The 15,251-nt window shown below is 50.3% G+C and overlaps 2 protein-coding genes across 2 annotated transcripts; both read right to left on the reverse strand.

Moving 5' to 3' along the window:
• Window positions 1–1,055: 1,055 nt before the first annotated feature.
• On the reverse strand, window positions 1,056–10,069 carry ZPR1 (ZPR1 zinc finger). The gene is made up of 14 exons (XM_061440392.1): window positions 9,850–10,069; window positions 9,505–9,666; window positions 9,024–9,114; window positions 8,582–8,652; window positions 7,545–7,631; window positions 7,276–7,398; window positions 7,006–7,053; window positions 6,763–6,829; window positions 6,282–6,352; window positions 5,496–5,585; window positions 4,918–5,028; window positions 4,150–4,236; window positions 2,455–2,520; window positions 1,056–1,665 (listed from the first exon to the last, which is right to left on the reverse strand). Exons 1-14 carry the CDS (start codon window positions 10,018–10,020, stop codon window positions 1,531–1,533), a joined length of 1,380 nt encoding a protein of 459 aa, XP_061296376.1. The 5' UTR covers window positions 10,021–10,069; the 3' UTR covers window positions 1,056–1,530.
• Window positions 10,070–11,566: 1,497 nt separating this feature from the next.
• On the reverse strand, window positions 11,567–14,818 carry APOA5 (apolipoprotein A5). The gene is made up of 3 exons (XM_061440393.1): window positions 14,224–14,818; window positions 13,997–14,102; window positions 11,567–13,287 (listed from the first exon to the last, which is right to left on the reverse strand). The coding sequence occupies exons 1-3, from the start codon at window positions 14,270–14,272 to the stop codon at window positions 12,336–12,338; spliced, it is 1,107 nt and encodes a 368-aa protein (XP_061296377.1). The 5' UTR covers window positions 14,273–14,818; the 3' UTR covers window positions 11,567–12,335.
• Between the last annotated feature and the right edge of the window lie 433 nt (window positions 14,819–15,251).

Raw genomic sequence — 15,251 nt, forward strand, 5'->3', positions numbered from 1 at the left:
CTCACATTTCTCACATGGTTTTATTACCTTTACCTTACAGATGAGAACACTGAAGTTTGGAGAGATTAAGTTGCCCAACTTCACATAGCTAGAACATATGACCCTTGGGATCAGAGACTAAAAAAGTGGGGTGCAAGAGGTAATCCAAATTTTTTGAAAAATAAGTTAGTTTGTGTAGTTTATCTATCTCACCATATGCTCAATTTTTTGGTCACTGTTTTAAGAGATATATATTAGTCAATGAGGCATTATTATACTTAATAAAAACACATATCTTGGGACACAGGTTCAAAAAATATACATGATAGAACACGTTTGAGATTACTGCCCTGAGGCCTGAACTTTAAACCACTGGAATACTGAGTGGTCACAGCACAGGCCCAGGAAAACAAGGCTGAGTCTCTTAGGGCCTGTGAGAAGGGGGCACTGGATTGATAGGGCCTCATTAGCTGGAAGGCCCCAAAGGTCCATTCACAACACCGCCTCTGCATCTAGTCCACTTTAGTGTATCTCCAGCTGAACTCCACAGCCCCGCGTCCTCCCTGGTGTCAGTAGGCACTGGGCAGGTCTCACAGTTCTGCTCCAGGCATGTTACCACTAGAGTCCTCTCAACCCAATCACCTCCTGCCCATTTCTGTCTTCAGTTCACCTCTAACCATTCTACTCACTACCAAACCTTAGCCTAACAAGACCAAGCTCAGGTCTTAAGCTTACCTCACAGGGCTCAAGGATCAAATGAATTTACAACCAGTGGCATGGCCAAAGAGGGGCATGGATTCAATCCCTGGTTGGCCCTTTCTCTGAAGTTCCATCTAATGAGGCAAATGCCCTGACCCCGACCCGTTCTGTCAACTCTCCCCACTACACTTGAAGCTCCATGAAAGCAGAGCTTTATTTTCTTCAGTTCTATGATGTACCTGGCACAAAGCAAGCACTCGAACATCTACTGAAGGAGTGAATGAAATGCTAGCTCCACTCCCCAAGTTACAGTTGCTCCACTAGAGAAAATTTCCTCAGGAGGTTGAATTCTACCAGCACATCAAACAAGGACAGAGTGAATTCAGAGGCCAGTGCCACCATTTTAATGAGAACTTCTTCACCTGTCCTAGACTCCCTCCCCTCAGGAGACTGTGTTGAAAGTCAGTATTTTATATACCCAACCCAACTCCCAAACTCCAGATGTAGATGTCTTCCACTTTCTCCCAACTCTTCAGAGTTCCAGCCCTATATAAGAGAGCACTGTGTGGAGGGAGGGTAAAGACTTGAAACAAGTGACAATGACATGCCTGATGGTTCATTTCTGGGTTTCTTTCCACGCCAATTCAAATCCTTAAAAGTAAGGTCAAGTAACCCAAGAGGTTTGTATTTCCATCACAAACTGTTCAGAAAGTGTGCCCAGATCTCCGACTTAGACCGGGTGTCCTCCCTGCGCGGGCAAGGCCTTGTAGGGGGCAAGTCCAGCCTTTTCCGAAAGCAATAAATAACCCCGTCGTCTGAGTAGCACTGGAGGCTGGCCGGGAACCACCACTGCTACCGCTGGGCAGGCAGCCCTGTCTCATAGCCCTCTGTCTTCATGTCGTTGAGCCCCAGCTCTTCGTTTTGGTCAAATGTGCGCTTATAATGCTCCACCTTCATCTCAGGGTCATCTTCAGGTGCATACACATTCTGCAAGGCCAAGGACAGACCATCAGTGCCTCTGCCATCCTCCCATCCCCCCTCCCCCTGGCAACTTCCAAATTTCCACTTTATCAAGACCTTAATGAGTTTTTATTCTTTTTTTTGCCAAGCGGCATGCAGGATCTTAGTTCCCCAACTAGGGACTGAATCCATGCCCCCCTGCAATGGAAGCACAGAGTGCTAACCACTGGACCACCAGGAAATTTCCTTCATTGTTTCAAAGGGCCTTCAACACCCAACAACTAGGCTCAACTCATGGGCCTAGCAACAGAGCTCACATGGGCTGGGAGTGGGACTGCAAGGAGAACAACTTTCTATCTGCACCTTCTTACGAAGAAGGTAGCATACTCTTAATTGTGGAGCAATCTTAGAAAAGTTTTGCCTGATCCATAATAACTACTCAAACTACTTAAAGTTACTATCAATCACCAGAGTATCTCCCTTGTCAGCTTTAAGTTTCCCACCTTGGCCTCTGGATGAGGCACCACTTCTCACTCTACAGCCAGATTTACAAAATGAAAACTCCATGTTGTACTGAGAGCTGGGACTCCAGCTAGACTAGAGGAAGAAGGAACCTGGGAGTCTCCTTTTTTCCCTCTTGACACACAGTCCCTTCTACCTCCCCCCTTGCTCCCTTATGTTCCAATTTCTGCTAAAAGTTTCCCTGATAAAAGGCACTCATTTAGAATTGAGTGTCTCAGTTTCTGGAGAAGTGATATGTATTTAAGGAAGATCAAAAAGACATCTCTATGAAATACCAGGGAAGGTCTACTGTACCTGCAAGTAGCTGTTTCCTGCCGGATCATCCATAATAAAGTGAGCCTTCAAAATACCCTCAAGGATCTAAAGGAGACAGAATTCAGCATGATCGTGTAAATCTTACATAGCTCCTTGCAGGAAAGAGCTGTGTCTGCCAGCCTAATTTACAAGCAACCTAATTACACTACAGAATCCCGCAGAGTTTTAAGAACTAGTGAAATGAAGGTACTTCTAGAGGTGGAGTAGAGAGGATCTAAAATAAGAGTCTTTGACAGTTGTTTAAAAAGCATCCCTATCTCCTCTCTTACCCCAAACAGATCAACAATTGTCCTTCCTCCATCCCAAGAGCAGATAGAGGATGCTGTGGAGAGGTGAGCACAGAGCACTATGGCCTGGGGGACACTGACCCAGTGGAGGGTAGAGAGGAAGGCATCAAGAACAGGAAGTTAAGTGAAGGTAGCCTTACTGGAAACATACACACCCCCAGTCCTGTTCCCACACTGGGCTCTCAGAACACTGCCAGCCAAGCCTTCACCCTCAGGCCAGGAAATGGAACACACACTGCTGGGAATCTGACCAGCCCAAGAGGAAACACTTAACAACTCAAGCATTGGAGTCACCTCAACAAAATGGCTAAGCTGAATCCCCTCCAATGACCCAATGTCAACAAGACTCACCCCACTCAGGTGGTTTAGTCCTCTACTTTTAAACAGACAACCAATGATTACCAGACATCTGAGCAAAGCCCCTAACACTGAAAGATAGAAATCAAATGGGAAAAAAAAAAAAAAAAACTTGGGAGGAAATGGAACCTATGCAAGGAAAATTAAACATAAGAAAAAAATATTAATATTCTCAAAGAGAAAAAAATACTACCTCCTTAATACAACAGGATGCTATTTAAAAAAAAAAAAAGCCGGCAGAAAGTATTGAAAGACCAAAAAAAGCCACTTGGAAAATCAAAATGTCAGTGGAAATGAAAAACTCAATTAAAGGGCTGGAAAATTATTCTCCGACAGTAAAGCAAACATAAAAAAACAAAAATAGGACCAAAAAAAAAAAAATTACAGACAACCAGACAAGTCAGTCTAACATCCAAAACACTGAGATAGAGATCTCAGAAAGAGAGAACAGAGAAGAAGCAATAGAGCATTTTTATAAGCTCCCTAGAACTGAGCCACATGACTTTCCAGATTTAAAGAACCCACCCAGTGCTTAACAACAATGGTTGAAAACTGACCCACACCAAAGCACATTCTGAAATTTCACATCACAGGAGACAGAAAAGTATCATAAGATAGGTCACAAACAAAAGATCAGGAAGCAGAATGCCTTCCAACCTCTCAACAGCCAAACTGAGAAACTGAAAGACATTAGCAGGAAATTGGAAGACTTTAGAAATTCTGATAAAAAATTATTTCCACCCAGAATTCTATCCCCAGCCATTCAGCTAGTACAAGAGTAGAATAAAGAAAGTTTCAGACATGCAAAATCCCAGGAATTCTACTTCCCATGCACTTTCTCATGATGCTACTGGAAAAGATGCTCTAACAAAAAAAGGGAGAAAACCAAGAAAGGAGATGGCGCGGGATATCGGAAACAGGAGAATTCGCAACATGTTAGATGTTGATATGTGGCAAGAAGGGGTGTGTAGCCTCCTGCTTGTTCACTGGAACCCCAGGACCGTAAACACTGGCCAACCAGTCCTCTCACCTGGTCCAACTTCTGACTAAACTCCTGCAGTTTCTCCGTCTGGCCAGGACTGGAGCTGTCACCCAGTGTGAAAGGGTTCTTGGTTACCTGTAAGAAATGGCATCCAAATTGCTAGAATACTGGCTCACCGTTTGTTAGGTTTAACCATAAACCTGATGGAGGGGGGGGGCTGGCGGGGAGGGGTAGAGACCAGGGATGCCCGCTGGGGAGGTCTGGTGTCTGTTTATTCTACACCACCTTCTGACCTAGGCAGCCACTCCTAAGACTGTGTGGATTAATCTGCCAAAGTGATAATGGGCAACATGAAACAAAAGCTATAGAAAGGTTCTTAAATATGAACTCTAGTCCTTGTCTGAAGAAGCACAAAGTAAAGCTCAATTACAAAGACAAAATACCTAACAACTGAGAATTAAGTGAAATGATTCACTAAGAGAGCAAATACATGGGTTACGTCAACACATACATATACATGTATGTTCAGGAGTTTCAGGCACTAAAAGGGCCCTCGTCCCCCCATCTTACAGTGAAATAAATGACTTACTCAAAACCAAAAAATATCTAGATCAGCCCAGAGTCAGGCCTGAGATCTTCCACTCTGAACTTTCCATAAACTTAATGTCATAATCCAAAATAATGTTTAACTCAAATCAGCTTAAAAATAAAGAAACCTCGGTTATCAGCTCCAAAACCCAGGACCTTTGAAGCCTTCGAGCCCGTTCCCCCTCAGCCACACTGTGAAGCTGCATGCGCTGTCCTCAGGGCACTCACCAGTTCCCGGATGTCTTTCAGCATCCCCTCCAGTGTGGTGAACTTGCCCCCGAGGACAGCCATTCCCAGTTCAAATTCCAGCTCTGGGATTTCCACACTGCATGTCTCAGACTGCAAGGTGAGAGATCAAATTAGGCTTTAAATCAGGAGCCCCTGGAGAAAGCTAACCAGAGTCCTCCTGCCAAATTAATATTACCAGTAACAGTTTGAGGACAAAGTCAGCTGTCCCAGTTTTCTCTGAATCTTCGATTAAAGCCAGACTCACTCCTGAAGCCAACTTTAAAAGGGGACATTCTGAGTCATGGCTCCAAGCTGGCAGGCATCCTGTCATTAAAAGTCCAGAAACAAGGGCCCTTACAGTCACTAGAGGCAAAAGGCTGCCAAGTCATCAGAAAGCACTCCTGAGTCACCTTCTGAATCTGCACTTCCGACCATCGATTAACTCTACTCAGGGATCCTCAGACGCAAGGGAATAAGGAGGTACCTCACAACCCCAGGACATGATTGGGCGAAGACAAATTTCCCCTTGACACAGAGCCATGTGTGAAAGAGAGTCACTTCCCCATGCAGGCTGTCACCTTGAGCAGATCTCTGGTCATATCTGAGGGATCGGTGATGTGGAAGGTGATCCTGGTGCCCAAGGGCTCCACAGCTCCTCCAGATTTCACCTGCACAGATGGTAACAGTGTCAGCAGCAGCAGCAGCAGCAGCAGAGGAGACGCATCCTCACCTAGTGCAGGGAGTCTGGGGAGGGGGAGGGGACAAAGGCTTGGACCTCCACTCAGGCCCACTACTGGTTTCCAAGGACGGTGCCTTCTATACCACAAGGGCAGCAGTCATCCATGATGAAATCAGGGGGAGCTGGCCAGAAGCAGAGTGCCTAGCACCAGCAGCCTGCCAAAACATACCCCAGATTGCCAAGAAACTGAATTCACCTTGAAAAAAATGACTCGAGGTTGAAAGGGACTTTAGCTGCATCTAATGGGTAGATCCCCTTTATAGTTTTTCTGGTTTAAGAATTTAAAATGTATGCTTGAATACACTCAGGAAAAGGGAATTTACAACCCTCCAAGGCAGACCGCTCTATTTTCAGACAGACCCAGAAAGCTTTTTATTATTAAGCCAAAATCTGCCTCCCTGTACTTTCACCCCTCTGAGAGATGAGTCAAAAAATAGGTCTCTCTCTTCCATATAACTAACTTTGAATGTCTTCAACAAGTTATGCTATTTCTAACTTTTCTCCTCTAAGCTAATTTCTAGTTGCTTCAAGAGCTCCTCACCCTAAGTAGCTTTAGAAAGGAAGAAAGTTCAATAGTGGTTACCCTCAAGTTAGGCTTCTTCCCAAATGACGAAGCCCAACCCACCTCGTTGGTCCGATGGCCGCAGTTCTCGCAGTTGGTAGCCATGATGATAACCTCCTTAAAGTGAGGGATTTCTGGAAGAGGGAATTAAGGAAATCTGCTTCCAGGAGAGCAAGACCACCCTCTGGGAAAGAACAAACCCAAACCTCCTACACAAACAGATGCTGGTCCCAGGACTGCAGGAAACAGATCACAAGCCTACATCAGACAAGCCCCCAGAAGAGGCCAAGGTCACCACCCACAGCAATCCCCACTCATCAATGTGTGACAACATGGCTCAGACCACACGCAAGAGCCTAGAGACCATGGCCTAATTCTCTCTTTGAACCCAAAAGCCAAAGTGCACAGTCTCATCAAAGGCAACATCCTCCTCATCACTCAGAATAAAGCATATGCTTTCTTTGAAGGAAATATTTTCCAGACTGAGTATAATGTTCACGCCTGAGTCAGATGAAGAGCAACCCAACGGCCCGATGAAAGATACGAACTAGCTTCATGTTAGTCTGGGCTGGAGCATTGCATTCTGGGCAATTTGTGTTGAACTGGAGCACCTGGAACACAACACGGGGATGCAGGGTGAGCCCTCCCAGGCAGGGGAACCCTGCTCAGGCTACAGGCATTCTACTGGAACGCTGGCAGCCACCCATGTTGCTGGTCAGGAAGAGATACTGAACGGTATCAGTCTCAGCCCACCACTGCTTCCTCCACAAGAGCCAATGTGACTCACTTCGTTTCTGATATCCTCCTCTTCCGGCTTCTCTTCTGGTGCCTCTGCCTAAAGCAGAAGAGACGCAAATCAAATGTTGGCACACGGACCTCAGCCTCCCCCGGAGGGGAGAGAAAATGCTCTGGCTTGCTTATGTCCCCTGCCACCTTGTGGGTTTTAACAAGGAAGTCAGAGAGCAAAGCCCTAGTCAAGGGAAGTACAGAGCTGACGCCAAGTAATCCAGAGTGCAAGGTAATTCCAGAGCATTCTTTGCTTCTTCAATGCACTCACCTGGAGCCCCAGCATCTCCTCTTGCTGCAGAGTCCGATTATAGTGTGTGATCACCAGGGCATCATCTTTCCGGGGAGCATGTGGGTTTTCCACAAAGCTGTTCCCTGAGGGATCATCAATGATCTAACATGGGTAAAGAGCGAGCAGTTACAACAAGAAATCACATACAATCCTCCATCTAACACTGAGGCACCACGGGAAGATCTCAGACAGTCTTAATGGTCTCTCCTCCCCTAAGTTTAGGGTACCTGGAGTCCCTCAATACTCACTAATGTGAAAGGAGAGGCCACTTGCTTTAGCTCTTTCAGTTTGGCAATGAATTCATCAATTCTTTCAGCCACGGCTTCTTCGTTCGCCTGACAGGTACAGAGAGTAGAAGATCAGCCCTGGTGATAGAAGTTATGCCCCCATCACGTCCAACAAGAAGTCACAACTCATCTTAGTGTAACTGAGAACACACTTGGGCTTCACAACAAGAAATAGTAAATAAGGACGTCCCTGGGGGTCCAGAGGATAGGAATCCACCTGCCAATGCACAGGACAGGGGTTCAGTCTCTGGCCTGGGAAGATTCCACATGCTGTGGAGCAACTAAGCCCACATACCTAGAGCCTGTGCTCCGCAACAAGAGAAATCATTGCAATGAGAAGCTTGCACCACAACGAAGAGCAGCTCCCACTTGCCACAACTAGAGAGAGCCCACGCGCAGCAGTGAAAACCCAGTGCGGCCAAAAATTAATTAATTTAAAAAAATAAATATGTAAAAGTAGCAAATAAGTTTGAAGTTTGTGGGTGGTGCCAGACAAGTCTCCTTTTCTCATTCATTCAGCTATTCAGTCCAGGCATTTGTGCCAGGTAACCGACAACAGTAAATAAGCAAGAACCCTTTCATGGGGCTCTGTTTAAGAAAACTAGAGACTTATCTGTCCACTTAAGAAGACAGATGACTGAATTTTTAATTATATTATTTCATATATATATATATATATATATATAAGATGTCATAATAAATATAAGACACAATGGAGCACTCAGGAAGCACAGATAAACCCAAGGGTGTGAGGGAAGGCTCTTCAGAGGTAAGGGTACAGTGTCTGAGAAGAGGCCTCGATGTACAGTGGAGGAGGGGAAGTGGAAAGGACAGGGGTACAACACATGTAACATCCAGGCAGCTATAGCATCACCATTCACTTCCCCTCAAAGTTCTCCAACATTCAGTCAGAAACAGTTCAGCCACATGGGAAGGTGAACAAGTGTACAGAAAAAAATTATTCCCTGAGCTGCTGCAACGAGAAAACCCCAGCTCACCCTTCGAGTGGGCTGATCCTGCTCCAGGCCAGAGATAGCACGGCTGATCAATCCTTCAACAGTAGTCAGAGCTGGTGAGTAAGAACAAAAGACAGGTCAGGCTTCGCTTTGCCATCAAGTGCCGGTATGACCCTGGGAAGTTTGCTGAACCGTCTGGCCCTTGACTTCATCTATAAAATCAAGGAGGCAGGGAACAAAGTTCCATTCACCTCTAGTTAAGAGTGATTATTACAGACAATTTTGTAATAAGTACGTCACAGTGTTACTATCACTATATACTACCTTAAGCTACTTTATCTAAGCTCTCTTAGGTTAAACCAATGAAGATCAAGGATGTGGCCAAATCCATACATAAGCCACTACACCTGGCACCGAGACTTTTGCAAGATAGTAAGATTCAGGCCAGGCATGAACAGCACAAACACTCTGTTCTTAAATATACCTCCTTTCTGGCTGAAGGCAGGAATTTCAAAATCCAGCTCTGGGATCCTTGTGGTGGCAGAGTCAGTCTTCACTACTTCTCTGTCCATGTCCTGGGCAGAACGAAAAACCCTCAGTCTACAGAAGTTAACAATACAGGAGCCCCCAGCCCAGCTGTTTTCTTTCTTCTCCCTACTAGGGGCAGTCCAGACTGCTCCTGCGGAATAGCACCTTGATGTGAACCAGCTACCCAACTGGTTAGAGTACTATTCATAAACTACTGCTCATTTGATACCTTCTGATACTACTGCTTCATTTGATACCTTACAAAGCATGTTCACAAGTCTTACCGCACCTGAGCAGATGATGGCACCAACGCCATTTTACAAAGAAGGAAACTGAGGCTTGGACCCTTAAGTGGATTTATTTGAGGTCTGACCACCTGGACCGAAGCTCCGACTCCAGTCCCCAAGCTTTCCCTAGGACACCAGGGCCCCTCTCACCTCCTGAGCCCTGACAGTCAGAGTGTAGCGCACTCCCTGGTCCTGGATCCTGCCCGCCGACTGGATCTCCGTGTTGTTCCAGCCACAGTGCTCGCAGGAAAAGGAGCTCACGATTATTTCTCTGAAGAAGGGGATCTTGGTGAGCAGGAGGCGCGTCATGCCCTGAGAAAGCAGAAAACAGTTAAGGAGAGTACCAATGAAACTCCCAACCCCCCATCTACTGAGCCCCAAGCTCTGCCTCGCCTCCAGGTCCCCAGCTGGGCCAGCCTGGCAGGATCGCCGACCCCCGCTCCTCCCCGCCTCTGCCCAACCCTCCAGCCGCCCGCGGCCGCACCCCCGTCTCACATTGCTGTAGCAGTTCATACACAGCGACTCGATCTCAGTGGGCTGCTGCTCCTCGTCCTCAGCACTGATAGGCCGGAACAAGTGCCCCGGCCCGGGATCCCGAGCCGGGGCGGCCGAGGGAGCGGCAGCCGCCGCCGGGAGCCCAGGCTCCACAGCCCCACCGGCCGACATCACCACGCGAAGATCAAGCCTCGACTTCCGGCTTTTGCCTCCCTCTCTTGGCCCCACCCCTTCCTCCGGCACTTCCGCCAGCTATGCCCACACCCTCCCGCCCCCGCCCCTTCTTAAAGAGGCCTCGGACTCCTCTCGGTGACGTATCTGGCCTGGTTTCCAGTTGCCGGATTATTCGGTCCTGACTTGCGAAGCCTGCTGGGTCCAGGCTTTGCCTCCACCTCAATTCCGGCGTCACTGCCCCCAGGGCGTCCTCTCAGACCCAGGGCAGTTTTATTGATCCTTTGCAATAGCTCCGTAGCACAAGGTTCTAACTATTTGTCCACAAGTCTAACTACAAGAGCCTTTACCACAGGGGCCTGGCCATCCATAGGTATCCCCGAGGAGGTGCCCTCAGACCTGGATTTGCTTGGATCCACCTTTGGGCCACATGCTGCATCAGCTCTAGATCACCCTTCCTTAGTCCCTTGATCACTCTCTCCCTATCTGTTCTTCTCACTACCTATTTCTATCCAGGTAAACCCCTGCCCAAATTCCAGCCTCAAATACTCCTGCCCGGTCATCCCCACCACATTGGACCTCAGCTGACCTCAGCTGACTACCCCTCCTGGTTTCCCAACAGCCTGGTTTCTTTGGGGGGTAAACTTTCCCTGGACACGTTTCCCCCAGTTAAGTTGCTAAATCGAGGGTGTCATGGGAGAGGTCCAATCTGCAGGCTTATGAGGCCAGACTGAGGTGGGGTTCATGCTGTGAGGGAGTGTGGTGGTGAGAACCCTGTGCCAGGCAGGCTGAGCTGGAAGAATGCTGCCCAGGACGTCCCAAGGGTACAGGACTGGGTGTGCTCACCCTCTCCTCTTCCTTCCACTTCACCCTCTCTCGATTTCCCAGGGAGCTATAAGGAGCTGGGTTGCTCCCAAGTGATGAATCTGTACATAGGGAATGGTGGAGGTGAGGGGATGTAAGATTTTGAGGGTTGTCAGTTGAGAAGATTGTCAGTCACAAAAAGAGACATTGTCAAAAAAGAGGCCATTCAAAATCAGGAACAGCAGGGACAACAAAGACAGGCCACCTCAGGAGCCTGTATTTTATGCACACTGTCCTGCGATAATGGGTGAACCATGCAGGTGCAAAGGAAGGGTCTCTAGTGTGCTCAGTTGCGTCTGACTCTCTGTGACCAAGGACTGTAACTCGCTCGGTTCCTCTGTCCATGGGATTTCCCAGGCAAGAATACTGGAGCGGGTTGCTGTTTCCTTCTCCAAGGGACCTTCCTGACCCAGGAATCGAACCCACGTCTCTCTAGTCTTCTGCACTGACAGGCAGGTTCTTTACCACTAGCGTCACCTGGGAAGCCCAAAGGGTCTCTAGCCCAGGCACAAACAGCTGTCAGCCCAGGCAGAGCGGCAGCCCTCCAACAGAACTGGACTGGGAGGGGTCAATGAGAAAGTGCAGCGAGGGACTGGAGGGGGCGATGGGGTGCTTTGGTGATAATGGTGAGGCCACTGCTTTCAGACACAGTCCAAATGAGAGTCACACCAGGCAAATAAGCTTCCATCATAATAAGCATCTATTTCACTTGTGTCAGAAGTCTAGACTTCCACCTGGAAGTCAGGGGGGAGGGGCCAGAGATGGGGAGGGCACACAGTAGGCTCCCCAGAGAGTTTAAGAAGTCCCCATAATTTGGAGGGCTCAGTGGACTGTTTAGATGTAGTGTTATATCAGGAAAACCAGGCTAGGCTCACCTCCCTCCCATCACAACCCACACCATTTGGCCCCACCAGCATCAGCCAGCAGAGATATACACACACACACACACACACCATCACAGGTTCCCCTTATCATCTTCTCTTCCTCCCTTCTCTTCCTCCAGCAGAAGCTGTCATGACAACGCTGGGGAGAAAAGAGTTCTCTCTGTGGACCAGCTGTAGTCGTGGCCACCAGGTGGCCAGAAGTGATCAGAACCAGACCCTGGGATAAAGGGACACAGGCCTTCAGCACCATGGCAACAGGCTTACAGTTCATGAGCTCCTACATAGAGTATCTCTTTTCTGCCCTCTCTCGAGACCGCAGAATGGAGCAACTCAGGAGGATTCCCAAATGAGCACGGGAAGCCGGATTTGCAAAGCCTGGTGAATGTAATGCATCCGGATGGGGGAATTGCAGGAGGCCCTGAGGCCTAGGATGACAGCCCTTTGGTTGGCCTCAGCTATCCTGTGCAGGACCCTCCACCCTCTGCCCGAATGGCCCCTGACACGCACATAGCATCTTGTTAGAGGCTCAGATCGCAGGCTCCCCAGAGCGCGTGGACAAGTAGACACTCAGGGCTCTCCCCGATAGCCCGGACTATGGTCGCGAAGGCTGTAGTTGATGTCTTCCCACAGGTCGTCGAAGCGGGCCTGCAGCTCGCCCCGGGCCTTGCCTCTGTCGGCTTGGAGGAACTCCGGGGCAAAGGCACTGTGGCCTGGCGGAGGCGGCGCCAGCTGCTGCTGGATTTGCTCAGTCTCTCGGTCAATGGCGTGAGTGAAGGCGGCAATCTGCCGGAAGGTGTCCTGGCGGAAAGCCTGGAGTCGTTGGCGCACCTCCTGGGACAGCACCTGGGGATCCGGTTGAGCCGCTTCCTCCGCATCGTCACCGCGGGCGCCAGCAAAGGCGCTGAGCTCCTCGCGCAGCTGGTCTAGGTTCTGCTGGATGCGCTCGTGCAGGGCCTTGGCCTTGAGCGTGAGCTTGCTGGAGAGCATCTGCACGCAGCGGCTGAGGCGCGCGGGGCTGGCGATGGCGTGCGGCGCCACGCTGCGGTGCAGCTCCTGCACGTGGTGCCCAATGCCGGACACCAGGCGCTCGGCGTAGGGGTGGAAGAGCGCCTTGACGCGGCCGGTGTGGTGCGCCACGCGGTTCTGCAGCTCCTGCAGCAGGCCCCGCGCCTCGTCCACGCCCCCCAGCAACTGGGCCTTGGTGCCCTCTCCGACCACGCGCAACTGCTCCTGCAGCTCGTGCACGCGCAGGGCCACCTGCTCCATCAGCTCCACCGTGTAGGGCTGCAGCTGCCGCCGCAGCCCCTCCAGGTTCCAGCCCACGCGCTCGTGCACCTCCGCCATGTAGGGCTCCAGACGCGCCCGCACCTCCTCCAGCTCCTCCTGCAGCTGCTGCCACATGCCCACCGGGTCGCGTGGGAGCCTGGGAAGCTCCCTCCCCTGCCCGTTCAGAGGGCCCAGCTTTTCCAGGAACTTGTCCATATCGCTGAGGTCTGGCTCAAGTCTTTCTTTCAGGCTCCTGGGGGAGAGGACAGACAATCGAGCCATCAGTCTGCTAGCCCGCTCACCTCTGCTCCAAAGACATCGCTCACTGATCCTCTGGGGAATGCAGGGCGGTGGTCCCAAGCCAACGGCGACTCCTAAGGCAGGCATTACAAATGTGGCAAAGATCAACAATGATCTGAACAGCACACATCCAAATCAATACTGCTCAATTCCTTGTGCACAGAGGCACCTGGACTCCCACATATTCTTTTCGTTCTGGAAGCTGCAACCGGGAGTCCCCTCCTCTGCTCCTTGGCCCCACGTTCCAGCGGGCATGAAGGCAGCAGATATAGAGAAATCAGAGGCGGCTGCCGGCAGAGGGTGCCAAACAGCCCAGGACCGCCAGGATAGCCGGCAGAACTAGCACAGCTCTGTTTCTTCCCAGGTGGCGCTAGCGGTAAAGAACCCGCCTGCCACTGTAGATGTAAAAGACGCAGGTTCGATCCCTGGATGGGGAAGATCCCCTGGAAGAGGGCACGGTAACCCTCTCCTGGAGAATCCCATGGACAGAAGAGCCTGCTGGGCTATGGTCCATAGGGTCGCAAAGAGAGATGACTGAAGCGACTCAGCAAGCATGGTCTTTTCCCAGGGAGTACTGGGAGGTGGAGGAAGCGGGCAGCAGCAGCCATCCCACCCTCTGGTGTCTTCTCCCTTCTCCTGCAGCCCTTGCCCTGGCCACTCACGTGGGCTCCCTTGCCAGCTTCTGCTGCTGCTCCACCTTGCCTTTGTCCCCGCTGCTCTGGCTGAAGTAGTCCCAGAAGCCTCTCCGTGCCTCCGTGGGTGAAAGCACTGTGAAGAGGAGGTGAACAGGGGCTGGGTTTCCTCCCTCAGGAACCCCTCAGTCCACCCACACCTCCAGGGAGAACAGTCCACCCACACCTCCACGGAGAAGTCAGTGTCGGAGACTCACGTGAGAGGAGGGCCAGAGCCCAGGTCAGAAATGCAGCCACGCTTGCCATGATGTTCTCTGAGAAGAAAAGCGAATGGAGGCCTGATGCAATTGAATAAGCAAAGAAGGGACACCTCCCAGGGGACTTTCCCCATGGGGGCCTGCCCCCAAATCTGTTAACCCTTCCCTGGGGTGTAGGGAGCACAAGCTGTCAGGGCTCAAAAGGACTGACCTAGTTGAACGTGGCTGCAAGGGAAGGGATATCTTCCTGGGATAGGGTGGGATGCTCCTTTTTTATCTCATCAGATCATATGGAGTGTGGAGCTCAAACTGCTTAATAAAATTTCCCTCCCATCCACTGCCCCCAGACCCCAGGAGCAGCTCCGTCAGCCACTTCTGCCCCCATTCCCCTGCTCACTTATTCCTGCCCCCATTTCACTGCTGGGAAAACTGAGATTGGGGGTGGAGGGAAGAAGAAATTCTGCCACAGTGCTCCAAGAGGAGGTCCTTAGTTCTTAGTCCCCACCCCCAGCTCTGCTCAATCTCCTCCCTTAGGAAGCCGACCCACATCCCTCTGCCCTGGCTGCTCACCTGCTCAGTTCTGGGCACAGAGAGCAGACATTCCGCTTTATAGTCCAGGGCCTGGGCCTCTGGCAACAATCGCTCTGAGCAAATACCACGTGGAGGTTCAAAGAGGGATGACCTCAGCTGCCTCCCCATGCTTACCTCCCTTTTCTGGCACCTAGGGGGTTAAGAGGAGAAGGCAATGGCACCCCACTCCAGTACTCTTGCCTGGAAAGTCCCATGGATGGAGGAGCCTGGTAGGCTACAGTCCATGGGGTCTCAAAGAGTTGGACATGACTGAGTGACTTCACTTTCACTTTTCACTTTCATGCATTGGAGAAGGAAATGGCAACCCACTCCAGTGTTCTTGCCTGGAGAATCCCAGGGACGGGGGAGCCTGGTGGGCTGTCGTCTCTGGGGTCGCACAGAGTCGGACACGACTGAAGTGACTTAGCAGCAGCAGCAGGGGGTTAAGAAGTGCCCTA

This window comes from Bos javanicus, chromosome 15 (genome assembly GCF_032452875.1).
Source record: "Bos javanicus breed banteng chromosome 15, ARS-OSU_banteng_1.0, whole genome shotgun sequence".
NCBI classification, from domain to species: Eukaryota; Metazoa; Chordata; class Mammalia; order Artiodactyla; family Bovidae; genus Bos; species Bos javanicus.